The 21,630-nt window shown below is 38.1% G+C and overlaps 1 protein-coding gene across 4 annotated transcripts; it reads right to left on the reverse strand.

The window, feature by feature from the left end:
* Window positions 1–396: 396 nt before the first annotated feature.
* On the reverse strand, window positions 397–20,058 carry os9 (OS9 endoplasmic reticulum lectin). Of its 4 annotated transcripts, XM_062038314.1 has the most exons (16): window positions 19,695–20,057; window positions 16,901–17,083; window positions 15,124–15,187; window positions 14,970–15,046; window positions 14,020–14,118; window positions 12,672–12,873; window positions 12,402–12,560; window positions 11,370–11,479; window positions 10,880–10,940; window positions 10,714–10,796; window positions 10,417–10,626; window positions 5,616–5,820; window positions 5,199–5,366; window positions 4,693–4,802; window positions 1,610–1,782; window positions 443–1,392 (listed from the first exon to the last, which is right to left on the reverse strand). In XM_062038314.1, exons 1-15 carry the CDS (start codon window positions 19,842–19,844, stop codon window positions 1,645–1,647), a joined length of 2,019 nt encoding a protein of 672 aa, XP_061894298.1. In that variant the 5' UTR covers window positions 19,845–20,057; the 3' UTR covers window positions 443–1,392; window positions 1,610–1,644. The 4 variants fall into 4 exon arrangements, with proteins under 4 accessions (XP_061894300.1, XP_061894299.1, XP_061894298.1 ...); XM_062038315.1 differs by having other exon boundaries at window positions 441–1,782; window positions 11,370–11,476; window positions 19,695–20,058; XM_062038313.1 differs by having other exon boundaries at window positions 444–1,782.
* Between the last annotated feature and the right edge of the window lie 1,572 nt (window positions 20,059–21,630).

The raw sequence follows: 21,630 nt of genomic DNA on the forward strand, positions 1-21,630 counted from the left end.
TGGTAATTAAGAGTTGGACAATATCGAAGTATCGGCAAAAAAGCCATTATCGGACATCCCTAATTGTAATACATTATTTTTAGATGAGCCCATTTTTATACATACACATATACATTTTATTAAATTGTATTAATCATTTTTGTCCTATTGTATAGTAACTTACTTTATTTTATTACCACTTTTATTTATATAAAGATGTTGATTGCTCAACCCTTTGTTTTTAAATATTGTAATACATTAAAGTGCCTCAATTTGTCTGTATATTTTCAACATGTATTCTGTTCAATTGTTCATTAAAAAACAAGGGAAAAAAGTTGTTTTGGTATTCACAGATGAAGCGGAATGAAGGATATTTGTGCGATTCGCTACAAAAAACAGTTGTCATTAAAATAATTATACGCAAATACTTTTTCACAAAAATGTTTGCTGACATGGATTGAGGCTCTGATGTTTAAATGTGTGCCACTTTAGTTGTCAGTCAGCCACTCTGCAATTAACTGACTCATTAGAAGTATTTACTGTAGTTATGATGTAATTATGCAATAAGACTGGTAGGACTACATTGGTACTTTTATTTCAAATAGTACTCCAAGACCGTACAAAGCTTAACATGGGCCTTGGTTTTATTTTAGAGGGGTTTGTAGCAATACAAGCCCACGAAAGCTACCAAAATACACAACCTGCTTTGTGTCAAATCGTAGGCAGTTCAAATGTGCCGCTCAGCCCCACACAAACGTTATGGCACTTATGCTCCTAGATATATTCCACTATGATCGCGAAGGAATTACGGTTTGACAATTCAGGGTCACATCAGATAGACTTGATTAAACCTACTGCAGGTCACGGACACTTCTTCCCTGATCTTTGTAAACCTTGCATGAACATCTTTTTAAAGGAGGGTGTATTATCTACTCGCATAGTCTGACTTGCATACAACATTGCACTCATTGTTCACTCAGATACACATCTGTGCTAAGACAACCGAATTAACAAAATTAGAAGAAAAAAAAAGACACAAAAACTACAGTATATACAATATGAGCCGTTATTATTCACAGAAAATCAGCCCTTTAAATACACCTTGAAAAGAGCCTTTTTGGTACATTATTTTTTCAAGGGCATTGTAACTTCCAAGAACTAAATGAATGAAAATTAAATAACTTTCTATTGGAGGGACAAAACGTGTCCTGTGAACGCACCTTTCAGAGCCAACCTTACTGTATATCTTTGTCTAAAATGCTAAAGTGCTTTTTAAAGTGTTTTCAACATTCAGACGCCACCACATCTAGAAGGTGAATGACCAGTGCAAGGGTGTAGTGTGGCAGGCGCCATTCCTCCACTGAAGTGTTTCTTTCAAAAAAATATCGTACATCACCTGTTTTCTGCAGCCATCTAGGAAAAGAGTCCACAAAAATATGGGAAAATGCATTACTCATTCAAGAAATACATCTTATGTACCCACTAAAAACCCGAACTGGACACTCCAGACAAGCTTCCTGATTCCTGAAGGTAGCATACATGTGAGGCCATATCACCTGCCGGCTTTATTAGCAATTAATGAATCACTGCGTCAGCTGGAGGCTGCATGTCGAGAGTCCTCATTGCCCACCTTCACAGTGGCCACGCTGAACGCGCCGTGGGGGCTCATAAATCCACGTCGTCCGAGTCAGAGGCGCTTGAGGATTGGGACTCCTCCTTGGCCTCGCCCCACACAAACTTGTAGTTGTTCTCCAACTCCTGCAGCCGCTTTTGTTCCTTGTAGACTTCATCTGTTCCTCCAGTCTGTGTAAACAAAACAAAAAATCACTTAATAGGCCTCGGGCAGATCTTTATTAGACACAACCATAACAGGTATCATAATATACACTGGTTACCAGTGTTGGGACTAACGCTGTTAGTTTCGGCGGTAACTAGTAATCTAACGCGTTATTTTTTATATTCAGTAACTCAGTTACCGTTACTACATGATGCGTTACTACATAAAAAATAACGTAAAATAACGCAGTATCGGCTAAAAAACAGAAGATCTGAGTGTGTTTTATTGAAGCGCTGCGGTGTCGTCCTTCTGTGTCACAAGGAAAAGAAGAGGCGTGCTTTCTGTGGGTGGGGGCGGGGGGCTCCCAGACCGTAGTTGAGGAGCGCAGGCGAGACGTTCCTCCAGAGCCTATGTACTTCGGGGCTAACAACCTTAACTTTACCCGGAAGTGGGTCTTTACAGTTGAGGGTGAATGACGAGGCCGGCGGTTTGTTGCAACTTTGTGACTTTATTGGACGCAGCCATCCACCAAGCTAGAGCACATGCACGCACTCACTGTCGCCGTTCCCTCACCTCTCTCGTCCACTCACTCACTGACGTCACTCACCTCACATGCTGTCATATCTTAAAGGGCCACACACACACACACACACACACACACACACACACACACACACACACACACACACACACACACACACACACACACACACACACACACACACACACACACACACACACACACACACACACACACACACACACACACACACACACACACACACACACACACACACACACACACACACACACACACACACACGCTACTCTCATAACAACTAACAAGACATCATGGCAAAGCCAGTAGTCGAGTTTCTTAACATGGAGACATTCTCAATACTTTTCTTTTGTCAAGCACAAAGAAAATAACATTTTAGTTAAATGTAAGTTGTGTCTTGTCTCAAAGATCCTATCTACTTAAAGTTAAAGTCAAGGTGCCATTATGTTGCAGCTATTTAAAATAGTTTTGTCAATTTATTCTGGCCTGAAATAAATTGGCCCTTTGAAACATATCTTTGTCTTTGTGTGTTGTATGTAGACCACATTGTTTGTGTGTTGTATGTAGACCACATTGTTTGTGTGTTGTATGTAGACCACATTGTTTGTGTGTTGTATGTAGAGCACATTGTTTGTGTGTTGTATGTAGAGCACATTGTTTGTGTGTTGTATGTAGAGCACATTGTTTGTGTGTTGTATGTAGACCACATTGTTTGTGTGTTGTATGTAGACCACATTGCTTTCTGAGTTCAGTGATGCAAATGCATGTCAAGTTGATCAACAGATTGTATTATTCTCCAGTGCAATAACAGTACTGAAATGAAAGCTAAAGCATTAATGGGAGCCTTAAAAAAAAAAAAAGAAAAAAAAGAAGAAGTAACTAAATAGTTACTTTTCACAGTAACGCATTACTTTTTGGTGTAAGTAACTGAGTTAGTAACTGAGTTACTCTTGAAATAAAGTAACTAGTAACTGTAACTAGTTACTGATTTCAGTAACTAACCCAACACTGCTGGTTACAACCAAAGAGTTACTTCTAAATGTTGTTATAATGTTGGCTACTCATGTTAAACAATGCCAAAGCAACAAATCATGAGGTTCCTGCAATTGAGCCTCTGCTCTGCCCACTGTGTTTTGCAGCCATTTTTTTTAAGATTGGCTATGATGTGACATTACAGTAAAGTGGACGTACTTATTTGGACATTCAGCATAAGCTGCCAGCCAGCGCTCTTCCCACCAAGGTATTATTATATTATTATTAGGTGTGCCTAATGTTGAATCTATATATTGTTCATGAAGTTTATTTTCAGCTGTGTCTGGGGAAAAAAAAATAGCAGCGATGGTCATCTTCGAAATATATATTTAGATAGTGTACATTCTCAAAAGACAAATTCAGATACTGTTGGAAAGGGCGGGGCGTGGTTTAATTTGCAATCTAGGAACGTCTCCAGAAACAGACATCCTGCAGACATACGCAGAACGTAGGTTATAAATGTGTCTGTAGAGCAAAATTGTCACCAAAGAATATTCAATACATATTATCTGTACCACAGGGAGGTGTTTTAAATGTAGATAAAAATTATCATTTGTCCCATATAATCATTATTGGCCAAGTATGTTTACGACACAAGGAATTTGACTTGGTAGACTGTGCGCTCTTTGTTCATTGTAAGAAATAAAGAAAAGGACATCTAATTTCCAAGAATATTTCTTAAACCGTATTTTTCGGAGTATAAGTCGCACCTGCCGAAAATGCATAATAAAGAAGGAAAAAAACATATATAAGTCGCACTGGAGTATAAGTCGCATTTTTGGGGGAAATGTATTTGATAAAAGCCAACACCAAGAATAGACATTTGAAAGGCAATTTAAAATAAATCAAGAATAGTGAACAACAGGCTGAATAAGTGTACGTTATATGAGGCATAAATAACCAACTGCTATGTTAACGTAACATATTATGGTAAGAGTCATTCAAATAACTATAACATATAGAACATGCTATACGTTTACCAAACAATCTGTCACTCCTAATCGCTAAATCCCATGAAATCTTATACGTCTAGTCTCTTACGTGAATGACATCAATAATATTAGTTGATATTTTACGCTAATGTGTTAATCATTTCACATATAAGTCGCTCCTGAGTATAAGTCGCATCCCCGGCCAAACAATGAAAAAAACTGCGAACTATAGTCCGAAAAATAGGGTAAATGTTGTCAGTTTCAAGTTATTGTAAGTTTTTTAATACTCAATTTTTAGACAAATGACAGGACCTCTACTTGAACCTGTTAATAAGGTGTAAAAGCTTCCATTCAGGCGGGAAGGAATCCAATGAACTGAAGCCTATAAAATAGTACACCATAACTCAAATTACCAGCAGGTTTATGAGGAGCTCTCGGAAGGACTTTGTATCTTCTTCGGTCAGCCACTGATCACCTGCCTCTTCTGCATTCTTTCGTGTCAAGATCTTCACCTCAATTTTACCTAGAAAAGAAAAGAAGAGGGGTTCCGGGGAGGCACTTTCCTGTTCAATTCAAGCGCTACCTTTGACACATATCTACAAAGAATGAAGAATGGATGACAGACAGCACACACATGGATGGACTTTCATTTACCGCCACCGAGCAAGGAAGTTTTGATGTCATTTTTGTGCTGTAAAGATGTAGACTTCCTGGTCTAAAGCCCAACAATGCAACAACTTATAGGTCGAATGTCTTGATTACCAAACAATCCTCCTCACATATCATTTAAGGGAAAATATGTGCTTATACTATGTTCTTTAGGGAAAAAAAAGTTTAAAGAAGCAAAAAAGCCAGGATTAGAGACAGAAGAGGAGGGAAAAAAAGGCCGTAAAATAATTTTAACGCTAGCCATTCATACCTTCGGCCTTCAGTCCTGCTTTTTCTAGCTGTTCTTTAACCACGTCCTTTATGTGCTGCCACTGGGGATCTCCTTTGCCCAACTCCTGTACTCTGAAATCGCCATCAGGGCTGCTGCCTGTCTTATACTTAGTTATTTTGATCTTAACATGGTCATCAGCGTCTTGGTCTGGGGTGACGAGACAAAAGAGGCACAAAACCGATTGTCAAAAACGAGAATCCGCACGTGTACAGATGGCACGAGAGGACATTTGAAGTCTAACAATCAGCTGTATGGCGTCATTTTCTCTTGGCATCAAATCCATGTGTGTGCCTATTCTGGGGTGGAATGTTACGAGCACATCTGACAACGTGCACATGGGTGGAACGTGATGAGGATGGAAGCGGGGAAATAAGTGACGACAGTCAGCCAGGTTACCGGGCTGCTTTGGAGCCAAGCTGGGGCTGCCGCGGGTCGGGTCGTTGGTTCTTTGAGCTGATGCCGTTTTCTCCTCCGTAGGGTCCTGCTCGTCTTTGTCCTCCAGATGGTCAAGGAGCTTATCGAGGGTCGTCCCCAGTGCTTGCGTCGCCTGAGTGCGATCAAATTCGCCTTTCAGCCCTTCTGTCTCCAATTCCTGCTGTGCCTGCACAACCAAAGAAAAGCTCAAATCAGTTTGTTGTAAGCAGGGCGTTGGTATGTCCAACTGCTTTAAGACACATATTTGGGTCGCTCAAGTAACCACCTCGTGTGAAATTGTGAGCGGTGTCTCATTTGCGTGAGACAGGACTGCTGCTCTGACCAGGGCTGTTATTAAGCGTGCTGCAATTCTTGATCTTTGAAATATGGATTATCGGCCTCCTTGACTACTAATACTGGCATACTTGCCAATCCTCCCGAATTGTCCGGGAGACTCCCGAATTTCAGTGCCTTTCCCGAAAATCTCCCGGGACAACCATTCTACGGAAAATCTCCCGATTTCCAGCCGGACAACTATATTGGTGGCGTGCCTTAAAGGCACTGCCTTTAGCGTCGTTTCTCACCTGAAAAGGAGACTATTATATATGTCTCTGTTATCCATAGCTTTATCTATAACCCATAAAGTAGGCAGGCACGGAGTTATTTCTCAGCGTGTGTTTATTCCAGCTGGCACGTTAATACTGTAGCGGCTGGCTACGGGGTGTTAGCCAATGACTTTGGCTGGGGGGCGGGACTTCCGGGAGAGATAGGGAAGTTACGTTGTTAATAGGAAGTGGGTGTTCGAGTTTTGCCGGTAAAAGGGATAGACACACATTAGAGCTGTTGTGTGGTTGAATGACATCTTGTGCAATAAAGACAAGACAAACAAAGAAGTCGTATGAGCCTACATTCCTGGGATTATTACAATACACTGACACACAACATCCGGATTCCCATCATTCCATTCTCATTTGCGGATGTTTTCAACAAATCCGTGAAGGATATGTTCCCGGATTCAGTGATCGCTCGCCAATACTCAAATGGCAGAACAAAAGCTACTCAAATAGTGAAAAGTAAGTGTTATTTTTTTTTTAAGTAAGCACCAAGTACAGTACAGTTAGTAGAACAACTGTGTTTTCATTACTGTTTACTGTACTATATATATAAGAAATACTTTAATTTCAGTGAATTCTAGCTATAAATATACTCCTCCCCCGCGCCCCGGCACCGCCACCTCCGACCCCGCCCACCCCCCACATCTCCCAAATTCGGAGGTGTCAAGGTTGGCAAGTATGAATATTGGCCCTGAAAAAAACATTTCGGTCGATCTCTAGTATGGATCCAATACCAAATCGTTACAGGAGCAGTATCGGTCCTACCAATGCTGAATACTTATACTTACAATTTTCAATATCATTGAAGGATTACCTTTTTAATAAAGATTCTAAATCAGACAAAAACATAAGATGGTGGTGTAACAACATGAATTCAATATTAAAATGATTTCCTACTATCGGCTCTGATTTGAAATCTTTGGTTTTTGCCCTTGAATGGTAACTGCACGTTTTTCGGAATTTTGCCTATCGTTCACAATCATTATGAGACAAGAACACAAATGCCTTTTTTTTAGGATTTTAAACATGACAAAAAAAAACTTGGAAGATGGGGCGAATAGGAGTCACTGTTGCATCCTTCAAAGTAGAGATGTCCGATATCGGCCTGCCGATATTATCGGCCGATAAATGCTTTAAAATGTAATATCGTAAATTATCGGTATCAGTTTTTTTATTATCGGTATCATTTTTTTGTGGTTTTTTTTTATTAAATCAACATAAAAAACACAAGATACACTTACAATTAGTGCACCAACCCAAAAAACCTCCCTCCCCCATTTACACTCATTCACACAAAAGGGTTGTTTTTTTCTGTTATTAATATTCTGGTTCCTACATTATATATCAATATATATCAATACAGTCTGCAAGGGATACAGTCCGTAAACACACATGATTGTGCGTGCTGCTGCTCCACTAATAGTACTAACCTTTAACAGTTAATTTTACTCATTTTCATTCATTACTAGTTTCTATGTAACTGTTTTTATATTGTTTTACTTTCTTTTTTATTCAAGAAAATGTTTTTAATTTAATTATCTTATTTTATTTTATTAATTAAAAAAAAAAAGGACCTTATCTTCACCATACCTGGTTGTCCAAATTAGGCATAATAATGTGTTAATTCCACGACTGTATATATCGGTATTGGTTGATATCGGTATCGGTTGATATCGGTATCGGTAATCAAGAGTTGGACAATATCGGAATATCGGCAAAAAAGCCATTATCGGACATCCCTACTTCAAAGCCCTCTTCAACAACTTCAAAACCCTCCAATATTTTATATACACACTGCAAGTACGTACCTGTATATAATGTAGGAACAGACACGTTCATAACAATATGTACTATGTACAATATTTAGGGAACTTTGGTCATTTTAAACATTTTTGGTCATTTTAAACATTTCCGGAACTGATTTACTCAGCGCATTCATTTCCGTTTTCATTGCAGCGCGTTTCCGACTTCCGGCAACAAAGGTGTGTCCTACTTCCACAAACAAACGCAAGTCTTTTTTAATCATGGCAGACTTGGTAGCAGACAACGGAAACAACCTTATCTTTTTGAAGCTGAATATACGGAGGATGAACTGCTGCTCTAGAAGAAAGGGTGGAACATAGGAGCAGACGGAAGTGAGGACGACGTGACTTTGACGCTCTAAATGTTGAACTTGGAGCCAGGCTATTTCGACATAAATGGAGTGCTTACTCAAAATAAATCAGAAAAAACATCCAGCTGGACCAAACACACAACTGTTCATCGAGTGAGTCACTATTATATTGATCATGATACACGCGGCACGTCATGCTTGTTATTACAGCGACATACACTGTCGAGCTAGCTGTGTACAAAAAAAAAAACATGAAATGTGGGCTAATACTTTACAGATACTGCGATGTGATTGTTCATGTTTTTCAGTCAGTACAGATTGGTGTCCTATCGCACTGTGTTGTGCATTACAAACGCAAACGAGATTCGGGCGCTGACGCAGAGGCTAGCTTATCTCTTGCCGTATCTGGCTTTTACGGCTAATACCGAAGCATGCCGATGCGTTACACTGCTGGAAAAAAAGAGTTCCTCCATGTTCACTTTTACAATAACAATGTCGCTACAGCTTGGTTATTATACAGGTTGTTGGCGGTTTTTGAAAGCTTTTTTTTTTTTTTAAAGTGATTTACAAGTAGAATCGATTGTTACCATTAGGTGCATTGTTATCCACCTAGAACTAGTTGTGCAAAAAGAAAAATAAACTTTTGTCTTCATGCCTCTCATAAGGATCATGAACTATAGGCAAAATTCCCAAAAAAGTGCAGTTCCCCTTTAAAGTCCTCCTGTGTCGAGAGATTTGCTTCCTCAGCTTGTAAACAATAACAAAACCAACAAAAGATTTGTTGATAATAAAAAACATCGATCTAACCACAAGAGCTCTAACTAGCAGTTAGCATATCCTTCTATGGTGTGTAGTGTAGAATGCTTAACTATTCCTCGTCCTTCAGTGATAAAGTAACTGTGGAGGGGGGCGTGGCCTGCGGACCTGCAGCGAAGCGGGGTGTGCCAGGACCGGCTTCGAGATCAGTGACAGGTGCGTAGATGGCCCACCAGGGCCTGCTTATCTAATCACCTGTCGCTCTGTTAAAAGGCAGCAGCCGGGGAGGAGAGAGGTGGTGGAGCTGGAGCGCGAGACAGAAGAAGAGACACTTGCTGAAGAGCCCAACCAAAAATACTTTATTGAAAAATAAAACAAGTGTTCTAAACCAGTGGTCCCCAACCACCGGGCCGCGGCCCGATTGGTACCGGGCCGCACAAGAAATTTAAAAAAATATATATATATAAATTTTTTTTTTTTTTTTATGAAATCAACATAAAAAAACACAATTTATACATTATATATCAATATAGATCGATACAGTCTGCAGGGATACAGTCCGTAAGCACACATGATTGTATTTATTCATGTAAAAAAAAAAAAAAAATTATTAATATTTTTTTTTTTAAATACACCGGTCCATGGGACAAATTTTCAAGCGTTGACCGGTCCGCAGCTACAAAAAGGTTGGGGACCACTGTTCTAAACCCTGAACGGAGCTGTCATGTCGGTGATTGGTGGTCCGAGGAACCCGGAGGAAAGAAAACTCCACAGTAACTTAATAAGAAACTTAGTTTATTTGCCGCCATGTAGGCGAGCATTACTTAGAAGTAGCTGTGCACTGTGGAGGGACGTTAGCTTCTAGCGAGAATGCCAGTGCGTTGAGGACGCGTTAAATCGCTTGTTGCTGCCGAATGTGCGGGACAGAGCTAGAATGTATCATCAACATGCATTATCACGATACAACCGTAGTATGAAAAGCTCTATTGTCTGCAAAATATATATCATTAAATCGTATATTTGGGGCAAAAACAGCTCAAAGCTTGTTCAATTTGGAATTCAACCAGTGTGTGTGTGTGAATCAGCAGCATTCAAAAGACCTCAACAAATACAGTTATGCATCTTCATGGATTCACCTTCACATTATGTATTCATATGTAAAGTTAATAAAGGTTTTATGACGGGGACAGTTTGACTTTAGAACAGACTGCCATTGTTTCTAACGACAAAAAATGTTCAGTATTCCGGAACAGATTAGGTTTGACTTTTGTAAACGTTCCGCTGTGTGTTTTTGTGTTACCTCATCGATGATGTTGTCAAACTCCTTATGCATTTTCTCCTTTATCTCATCAGTTTTATCAGCCGGCACTGAGAGGTCCGACATCTCATCCTCAAACTCCTGAAGCAGTCGCTCATCTTCATCGTCTTCTCCCTCATCTTTGCTGCGCTGCACTGACACCCTTTCCCTTTCTTGTTCCTCCGCTAGACTTTTGGCTTGGTTTTGCGCTTTCTACCAAGACACACAAAAAAAAAACGCACAGACTTGGAGCACAGATTCACCGCAAAGACGGACAATGTCGGTTAAGCAAGCACCAACCTTTCTGTTACTCTCCTTGAGATGCTGGACAAATTTCATCAGGTCTGCTGGGTCAGTGATGATTTTGAAATTGAAATTTTCAGCTGGAACAGAAACACAATTGGGAGAGCATTGATACGCAGAACGGCGCCAAAATAAAACGTATGTGCGTTTTAGAAAGCAATACCTTCATTCTCTTCGTATGTGACTTCATTGTCTGTGTGTGAGATCATGTCCTCATCAGATGCCTGTGGGGAAAACCAAATGTTCAAGTTCCGCCCTCTAGTGGTGCATAAACAGAAATACAAAAACAAATTCCCCAGAAGAATTAATGTTAACATATATAATTAGTTCTAGCGTCAACAAAAGTCCCTATTTTAGTAATAAAAACACATTTTGAAGATAGATAGATACATAACATAACAATATATTATAAAAATAATTGTACCTTGTGTCTGGGAATATGTGTGGCCTCGTTGAACACACTGCCAGTTTCCGAGTTACAAACTTAACCCTCGTCCGTGCACACAGAGACATATTTGGCGCGTTGTAAACGTTCGCAAACCGAAAAGAACGCAAATAGAGGTGTTGGTGGATCGAGGTTCCACTGTACTGTACAAGTAAATTCTCTGTAAAGATTGATCTTTTTTACCTGTGGGTGTGTGTACCTTGCTCACCTGGTGAGAAGTGCTTGATTCTGAACTTTCTGGTTTAGATACTCCCTCCCAAAATGTAGAATCCTCTGCCTCTTCTGATATGGCATCCTCAGACACGTCAGCAATATCTGCTACAAAATAAAGGAGATGTTTTGTACCAAACAAGAAACAAAACGCCCAATGTTTTTTTAAAACACAACTAGAGATGTCCGATAATGGCTTTTTTGCCGATATCTGATATTCCGATATTGTCCAACACTTAATCAACCGATACCGATATATACAGTTGTGGAATTAACACATTATTGTGCCTAATTTGTTGTGATGCCCCACTGGATGCATTAAACAATGTAACAAGGTTTCCAAATTAAATCAACTCAAGTTAATGAAAAAAATGCCAACATTGCACTGCCATATTTATCATTGAAGTCACAAAGTGCATTATTTTTTTTAACATGCCTCAAAACAGCAGCTTGGAATTTGCTCTCCCTGAGAGAGCATGAGGAGGTTGAGGTGGGCGGGGTTGGGGGGGGGGGGGGTGTATATCGTAGCGTCCCGGAAGAGTTAGTGCTGCAAGGGGTTCTGGGTATTTCTTCTGTTGTGTTTATGTTGTGTTACGGTGCGGATGTTCTCCCGAAATGTGTGTGTCATTCTTGTTTGGTGTGGGTTCACAGTGTGGCGCATATTTGTAACAGTGTTAAAGTTGTTTATACGGCTACCCTCAGTGTGACCTGTATGGCTTTTGACCAAGTATGCCTTGCATTCACTTGTGTGTGTGAAAAGCCGTAGATATTATGTGATTGGGCCGGCACGCAAAGGCAGTGCCTTTAAGGTTTATTGGCGCTCTGTACTTCTTCTGTGGCGTTTTAAAAAGTCATACATTTTACTTTTTGAAACCGATACCGATAACTTTGAAACCGATACCGATAATTTCCGATGTTACATTTTAAAGCATTTATCAGCCGATAATATCAGCAGTCTGATATTATCGGACATCCCTACACACAACATTCGGTCCATCCGCTCCTTAATGACTCGAGAACTTTTGTGCACCTTTTGTGTCCAACTGGTCTGGGTCATCAGAGCCTGCTTCTGGTGAGGTTTCTTCTGCAGTTACTTCCACAGGTGACTCCGACTCTTCATTACCAGCCAACATCTCATCAAGATTCCTGAGCTCCTCTGAGATTTTCTCGACTTTACGCTTTGTGTCCGCTGGGAATAACCAGAAATAAACAAGAGCATTTTCACATAAACACAAAGACTCCGAACACACACTGCTTCCATTATGTTAAAAACATGTAATTTTGCTTTTTGAGAACTTACAGACTTGCGCTTTGACGTAGTCCATGTACTGTTGAGCGCTTAGTGCTGGCTGGCACACGATCCCCTGAGGCTTGGCAGTAGAAGGGGGCCGCAGTAAGGGATGCTGGCAGGTGCGACTTGTATGAACGGTCAGCACGTAGCGACATGATTGGGGCTCGTCCACTCGGACGATGTAGTCGGTCGAACCGTCTTCACACACAAACTGAAGGGGAAAGAAAACAAACTGCATCATCTAAATCAGGGGTCTTCAACGTTTTCCCGGCAAATGACCCCCAAACTGAGGGAGAGACGGAGCGGGAAGCCCCTACTTATGGAACTTGTATAAAAATATGTCAAATTAAACTCATCCTAAAAGTATCTTGTTATTTTGAAATGAGGATATTCAAAGAATACAGAAAATATAGCCAAGCTGGCAACAAGAGTGCTAATCTCTAGCTTATAACTTGAGCGCTAACAGCTAGCTATCATAAATGCTAAGATTATCAGAAACAATACTGTATAATTATTTTTATAAGGTACAGTGAATAGGCTAGCCATGTCACTGTCATTTATAAACCAATGCTAATGTCTATTCAAAGACATTTGAATTTGTGGAAAAATTACAGGTGGAATGTATAAAAATATATATACACTACCGTTCAAAAGTTTGGGGTCACATGTAAATGTCCTTATTTTTGAAGGAAAAGCACTGTACTTTTCAGTGAAGATAACTTTAAACTAGTCTTAACTTGAAAGAAATACACTCTATACATTGCTAATGTGGTAAATGACTATTCTAGCTGCAAATGTCTGCTTTTTGGTGCAATATCTACATAGGTGTATAGAGGCCCATTTCCAGCAACTATCACTCCAGTGTTCTAATGGTACAATGTGTTTGCTCATTGGCTCAGAAGGCTAATTGATGATTAGAAAACCCTTGTGCAATCATGTTCACACATCTGAAAACACTTTAGCTCGTTACAGAAGCTACAAAACTGACCTTCTTTTGAGCAGATTGAGTTTCTGGAGCATCACATTTGTGGGCTCAATTAAACGCTCAAAATGGCCAGAAAAAGAGAACTTTCATCTGAAACTCGACAGTCTATTCTTGTTCTTAGAAATGAAGGCTAGTCCACAAAATTGTTTGGGTGACCCCAAACTTTTGAACGGTAGTGTATAAATAAATTATAAATATATACAAATATAAAATATATGTAAAAAATAATATAAAAAATTGTGTAATCAACCATAAAATTTTACTTTCTGATCTAAATAATAGCTGTGATATGTTGTATGTGGTTAATATGTTTATGTAGAGGTGTAGAACTGCATTGCATCAATTGAATGTGTATTTGTTCCAAAGTCTCACCCGAACTTCGGCCTCCCGGGGATTCCCATTGATGTCACACTTGGAGCCATTGACGTAAGTCTGACTGTGGTAGCGTTTCAATCTGTGTTGTTTGGAGGCCTGTAAAGTAGTCATACTGTATACCACAAGGTTCCAAAACATATGTTTACATTTTCTCATGAGGGGTGTACTACTTTTGTAAGATACCGCATTAACATAGTAAAGTGGACCTATTACGTAAAACAAACTTCTTTTTTTTTTTTACCTCTTGGTACCTGTTTTTGTGTATTTGGGATCCGCGTATGTCCCGAAAACATAAAATCAAACCATGGAGGCATGGCGAAGATATTTATAAAACAATCTTGCCTTCCTTCATACTTCCTCTTAACGAGTCGTCTGGAATTTGCACAACTTGTGACGTTTTTTCCCCATCGGTGACGTGCAACAGCGGATTATTTATATGTGGTAGAAATTAACCTGAAGATCTTTTATTAGTAGTATTGTAGTTTGACGCTGTAGTCGATAAATTCCTTCTTTTTGTCTAATCCTCTTGATGTGAGGCAGACTGGCTTGTACATGTACATGCATCGTCCGCTGTTGCCCTTTCTAATACAAAGTAGCGTATGGTTCTAACGTAGATCTGTCAGTAGACTCGCTGTGGAAGTGCTAAAAACTACAACATGGCTGACGGGAAGAAGACACAGTCGAAGTGGAGGCACGTAAATAAGACCCCCCAAACAACGGCGCATCATGAAGATACGTTCAGAAAGCGGCTTGAAGATTATCTGTTAACCAATCCATGTAACATTTAAAACCAAAGGACCCCATTACATGTTATGTAGACCACAAGGTGGTTTAAATGTAGAAAAAAAAATCATAATATGATCTGTTTTAATGAAACTATTCAAAAGCTGTGTATTTGTATGTCAGGAACACACATGCTGCACGTAACAAATGTAAGTTTGTGTTACCTTTGCTGTTTCATTGTTCCAGTCAAAGTCAGATTCAAAGTATCCAAGGAAAAGAACGCCTCCTTTGATTTCAGAGTCTGAAAAAGAGTTAAAAAAAAAAAGTGTCTAAAAGCAGCCTTAAAAAAATAGCATGAAGTAAAGCCAAGTTCTTTACCTTCAAGGTGGTACTGTCTGATATGTTGACCATGGCAGAACTCATAGGTCCACCAGTCTTTTGTCTGAGGGGACAATAAATGGCACATGAAAAATGTGTTATGTATTATTTATATTTAAGAAGGAGTCATGCCTCGCTACATTAAACTTCTGTTGCAGCTTCACTACATTGTTTTAAATGTTTAAAAAAAAAAACATTCTACATGCAAATATTATATGATTACAGTGCAGTATTTGTCTTATGTTGTATATAGTATTTTTTGGGGCTATCGACAAATATTCTCCAAGCACGACTTCTGTTTCTGGGTAAAGGGCGAAATCTATGTAAACAACACAGCGCTAATCTTGGCAGGACTCCATTTTCACGGCAACGATCAAGCTGATCAGTTTTTGGCAGAACAACTGTTTGATGTACTTTATCTGCAACTCCTGCCCCATCAATAACATCTCCATATTGGGGAGACTTTGACGAGAGCGATTTTGAATGGCAACTGGACGCAGCATCGGACATTCTGCGCGCCATTAGGCCAACAGAGACAGCCATCAGCCATCAACAGCTGTCCGGCTATCTTCGACATCAACAACACAGCTTTGGCTTGAGCGATGTGGAATGACAACACAGACACACAATGGTAACATCAACGCTAACTACAGTAGAGGCCAAACGTTTGAACACACCTTCTCCTTCATTCATTCATTTTCTTTATTTTCATGACTATTTACTTTGTAGATTGTCACTGAAGGCATCAAAACTATGAATGAACACATGTGGAGTTATGTACTTAACAAACAAGGTAAAATAACTGAAAACATGTTTTATAGTCTAGTTTCTTCAAAATAGCCACCTTTTGCTCTTATTACTGCTTTTTTTTTTCTTTAGTAGATAGCAAGTTATGTATGAAGTGTCGGGCAGCTGAGGGAACTCTTGTTCATTTATTGTGGGAATGTCAGAGAATAAAAGAGTTATGGTTGAAAACATCTGCACTGCAAAAAGTGAAATCTAAGTAAGATGAAATATCTCAAATAAGGGTGATATTTGCTTATTTTCTGTCTGATAAGATAATTCTTCTCACTAAGCAGATTTTATGTTAGATTGTTTTACTTGTTTTAAGGGTTTTGGTCCGAAATGATCTCAGTAAGATATTACAGCTTGTTGCTGAGATTTGATGAGCTATATTGAGTAAAACATGCTTGAAACTAGAATATCAAGTGTTGCAAAGCTGTGTCATCAACACTCACAAGTATAAAACTACTTTTTTAAAGTAATCATTTCTTACATCAAAGTTGAAAAAAAAATCATGATGCCGAGCGCATATCGTTATGTCAAGATAATGGCACGAGCATTTACTTATTTAAGAATATTTTTCAACATATTGAGCAAAAAGGTCCAAAAAATATTTTCTACCAAGAAAAGTGCACTTGTTATTAGTGAGAATATTCTTATTTTAAAGGTATTTTTGGGTTTATTGAGGTTAGCTAATTTTACTTGTTTTGGAAAGTCTTGACCAGCCGAATTTTCTTGTTCTATTGGCAGATAATATTGCTTAGTTCAAGTGAAATACCCCTAATTTTTGTATTTTTTTTTCTTGTTTTTGAACACTGACGTTTTGCAGTGTGACTTCAGCGGGATGCCAACATGACGCCTGGAACTTTCCGAAAGGCAAACTTTTTGAAAGGGGTTTACATTATTTATTCAAAGTATTGGTATATTTATGGTTTTGGATCATGGCTGTGTATTAGCGACCATCGTTTTTAGCTAATCGGAAGTGTGCACCAACCTTTATTAGACAGGCGGAATCGTGCATTGGGCTGAGTAGATCAGGAATGTCCGGTCCTGTGTATCCTTGAGTTTCCGGCTCTGAAGCCGGGTCCTGGTGGAAGCGGATCGCCTGAGCTGGAAGTCGGCACTCATACATTTGCTTGTACTTGCTGGACACCATCATAACCTCCTCTGCCTTGGTCTAAGGGGGGGGACACATAGTGATTCAATGACAATGATTCCAATCAATACACTGGCATAGCACATGGATTAGTGTTTATAATCTGAGGAACGAGGTTTATGATTATTTTTTTTATTAATCAATCCAACAAAATTATACACAATAATACCATAATAATACAATTCCAATTCCAAAACCAAACCCAGCAACATTCAGAATAGCAATCAACAGAGCAATTGAGAGGACACACAAACATGACAATCCAGAAGAAGTCAAACAAAAATGAATAATAACAACAGTATCAATATTAATGAGAATTCCAACATAGCAGTGATTAGAAATCATTTACATAATCATCACAGCCATTTGTTAAAAAAATAAAAACATTTAACAAAAAGAAAAATAGTGCCACAGTGGCTTAACCTGCATCACATCTCATTAACTTGACAACACATTGTGTCCAATATTTTACACAAAGATAAAATACATCATATTTTAGGTTCATTTGATAGTTCAAACAAATTTAAATAATGGATCGCATATTCCAATATATGACTCATTATCTAAACTAAATGCATTTTTTTCTACTGATATCATTTCCATAGATTGTGAATACCAGTCATTATTTATTATGTGTGTACACCAGACAGTATGTATTATGTGTGTATACCAGGCATTATTTATTATGTGTGTATACCAGTCAGTATGTATTATGTGTGTATACCAGTCAGTATGTATTATGTGTGTATACCAGTCATTATTTATTATGTGTGTATACCAGTCAGTATGTATTATGTGTGTATACCAGTCATTATTTATTATGTGTGTATACCAGTCAGTATGTATTATGTGTGTATACCAGTTAGTATGTATTATGTGTGTGTACCAGTCAGTATGTATTATGTGTGTATACCAGTCAGTATGTATTATGTGTGTATACCAGTTAGTATGTATTATGTGTGCATACCAGTCAGTATGTATTATGTGTGTATACTAGTCAATATGTATTATGTGTGTATACCAGTCAGTATGTATTATGTGTGTATACCAGTCAATATGTATTATGTGTGTATACCAGTCAGTATGTATTGTGTGTATACCAGTCAGTATCTATTATGTGTGTATACAAGTCAGTATGTATTATGTGTGTATACAAGTTAGTATGTATTATGTGTATACCAGTCAGTATGTATTATGTGTGTATACTAGTCAGTATGTATTATGTGTGTATACCAGTCAGTATGTATTATGTGTGTATACTAGTCAGTATGTATTATGTGTGTATACCAGTCAGTGTGTATTATGTGTGTATACTAGTCAGTATGTATTATGTGTGTATACCAGTCAGGATGTATTATGTGTGTGTACCAGTCAGTATGAGTTGGGCTATCAACATCTATCCATTTTTTTAGTATTACCCTTTTTGTTATGATGCAAATTGAAAGAAATGCATTCTTACTCTTTGATGACATGTTACTAAATGGATGCAGATCACCAAGAATACAAGTTTGCAGTGTCATTGGGATGTTTAGAATTAGGAATGCGATTGCTTCTTTTGTTGTTTTCAACCATAACTCTTTTATTCTCTGACATTCCCACAATAAATGAACAAGAGTTCCCTCAGCTGCCCTACACTTCATACATAATTTGCTATCTACTGCACCAAACAGCGGAGGAGATGTAAAATACAATCTATTCAAGATCTTAAATTGACTCAGCTTATTTTTAATGCTTCTAAAGGGCTTATTGGCATTTTTCCAAATATCATTCCATGATATGTCTTTTTCGTCCAAAATGTTTCAGTCGATCATTAATTTCCGAACACATGCATCATTTGCATGTCTAGTATGATGTTCATTTATTATTCCATAAAATCTTTTAAATTAATTTCTAAATGTATCTTGATGAAAAAGTGCATCTTCTAGTTCATAGCTATTTAAAGACATACTTTTGGAGGATATACATTTCTTTACAGCGTGTTTTAAAGAGATAGAATTTTTTTTAAAATATTTCTGGGTATATTATATTGATCAACTAATTCATTGAATCGTTTAAATGAGTTTATATTAATAATATGATGAGGTTGAATGTTGTCTGTCTGTCTGTGTTGGACCTGCGATGAGGTAGCAACTTGTCCAGGGTGTACACTGCCTTCCGTCCGAATGCAGCTGAGATAGGCTCCAGCACACCCTGTGAACCCGTAAGGGACAAGCGGTAGAAAATGGATGGGTTTAGTAATACCTCTGTCTTTCCATGTTATCCATTTGACCACATTTTTATTAAATGATATTAGGATTGTACCAAAGCGGTTGATTCACAGATGTCATTGGGTTGATTCCAAGTAGGTTTATGATTTTTAATTTGGCGGCATTTATGGTTGGTTAAAACAGCAAGTTTAAAAGGAAGTGTTGTTGTGACAGCTGTCAAAAAGTGTGTTGAGAATCGTCATCTCTAAACGTTCCCCTGCGTAACACACCGCTCATTTCGAAGTTAACAGCAGAACAACGCTTTTTTCCACAGCGTGTCTATAGTTGTTAGTTTGTGGCCATACTAGCAGTAAACAACAGTCGTTAGCTTCGTTAGCACACGAGCTAACCACTAGCTTCCCGTAATTGCAACCTTTTTTACTCACCTTCCCCAAGATGACGGGGTCGGGGAGAATTTCAATGCCATATTTCATCTCGTTCAGTTCTTCTAAGTTCAAGAAAGCCGCGACAAAGACGGGGCATGTGATAAATAAAAGGTATAATCTATTAAAGCAACGCATTAGGTGAGCGGCCATGATTGACGCGCACCCTTCTTCTTCTTCTTCTTCGTTGCGTTGGTGTTGTTCTTCTTCACCTCCTTTATCGCACACACAATTCCATCTTATTTACATAAATACACCCTGGCGTTGTAATGTTAGCAGTATATTTACTGTGTTTATTGAAGAAATGTGCACTAGGTGGTGCATTTTAAGCGAAGCCGAATGAGGAAGTGAAGACGGACATGAAGTAAATGATTGGTTAAGGCAGCTGTCAATCTGCAATTTGGGACATTCCTTTTCCGGTTTCTGGAACGCAAGTTGTTTTGCTTTTTCTTATAGAGGCGTCTGTAATTGTAAGTTTATTTGTCTTTTTTAGTTTCTGTAATTAAATTATTTTGTATTTTCTAATTAGTTGTTTTATTGTAAGTTGTGTTGTCTTTCATTAATTATTTGTTCTGTAACTCATTTGTTTGCACAAACGTGTTTTACACTTTCAAGCCACCGTAAAATAGACATGAACTGACTAAATGATTGGTGGGCCGTTTTTCGATTTTTATTTTATTTGGCAGATTTTAAAACAAACAAAAAAGGGTTGATTTTCAATAAAATATTACCATAAAAAATTGGATTTTGTGCTGTTTTGCTTTTATGGATTTGAATTTTTCCAGATAAACACAAAAGAATGAGTGCAAAAATTCGTGGTTATCTGTGTGATCACAAATTGAACCGGAAGCAGTATTTTAGCATGATTTTTAGCATAACATTAGCATATTTGTTCAACAGGAGTCCTATATATAAAAAAGTGTCATTTGATAGTTGTCCAACTTTTTTTCCAGAAATTAAAATTGAAAAAATGGTCCGAAACTTGTTTTTTAGGACTCCTGCTGAACAAATATGTTACCGTTGTGCTAAACGCAAAGGCTAAAATATTGCTTCCGGTTCACATAACCACGCATTTTTTTTCAAATATTTTTACATTTCTGTGTTAATGTGGAAAAATAAAACGCCATAAAAGTAAAACAGCACAAAATCTAATTTTATGGCAATATTTTCATGCAAATCAACCCCTTTATGTTTGTTTTAAAACCTGCCATATATAATTAAAATAAAAAAACGGCCCTAATTTTATTTTTGGATTTGCATTTCAGAATTGGAAAAAGAATGAACGGAAAGTACACGGACCTGTTTCTGTAATTAAATTATTTATTTTTAAATAATGTTTTAGTTGTTTTTTATGACTCCTGCTGAACAAATATGTTACTGTTGTGCTAAAAACATGCTAAACCCAAAGGCTAAAAATACTGCTTCCGGTTCAATTTGTCATCACACATAACCACGCATTTTTGTCAATTTTTGTGTTTATCTGGAAAAATAAAACTCCATAAAAGTAAAACAGCACAAAATCCAATTTTATGGCAATATTTTCATGTAAATCAACCCCTTTTTGTTTGATTTAAAATCTGCCGATGGCCGCCAAGCTGATGTCACGTGGCTGATGACGTCAGCTGCAAAGCCTCTATATAATAAAACTCGAAAAAAGGCCCTAATTTTATTTTTTGATTTTCGTTTCAGAATTGGAAAAAGAATGAACCCGGACCTGGTTTCTGTAATAAAATACATTTTTATTTTGTAATTATTTTTTTGTTGTGTTGTCTTTCGTTAATTCTTCTTCTGTAACTCATTTGTTTACACTTCCAATGCCAGTGCAAACTAGCGTGTGGTTGACCGTTTAATGACCAGCGTGTTATTCTAGTAATACGAGCACGACACTAACATGTATCGGTGTTATTTATAGAGAAGTTGGATAACACAGCAGCTCGAT

The sequence above is a fragment of the Entelurus aequoreus genome, linkage group LG26, assembly GCF_033978785.1.
Source record: "Entelurus aequoreus isolate RoL-2023_Sb linkage group LG26, RoL_Eaeq_v1.1, whole genome shotgun sequence".
Classification (NCBI taxonomy): domain Eukaryota; kingdom Metazoa; phylum Chordata; class Actinopteri; order Syngnathiformes; family Syngnathidae; genus Entelurus; species Entelurus aequoreus.

Bases quoted from the DNA above. Each gene is read 5' to 3' on its own strand.
- os9 (XM_062038314.1), bottom strand. From the start codon at position 19,844: ATGGCCGCTCACCTAATGCGTTGCTTTAATAGATTATACCTTTTATTT. The intron at 15,047-15,123 runs GTAAAGAACTTG...ACTCTTTTTCAG, and splicing joins CAGACAGTACCACCTTGAAG to ACTCTGAAATCAAAGGAGGC. The intron at 5,821-10,416 runs GTAACACAAAAA...TTGGTTGTGCAG, and splicing joins TTGACAACATCATCGATGAG to GCACAGCAGGAATTGGAGAC.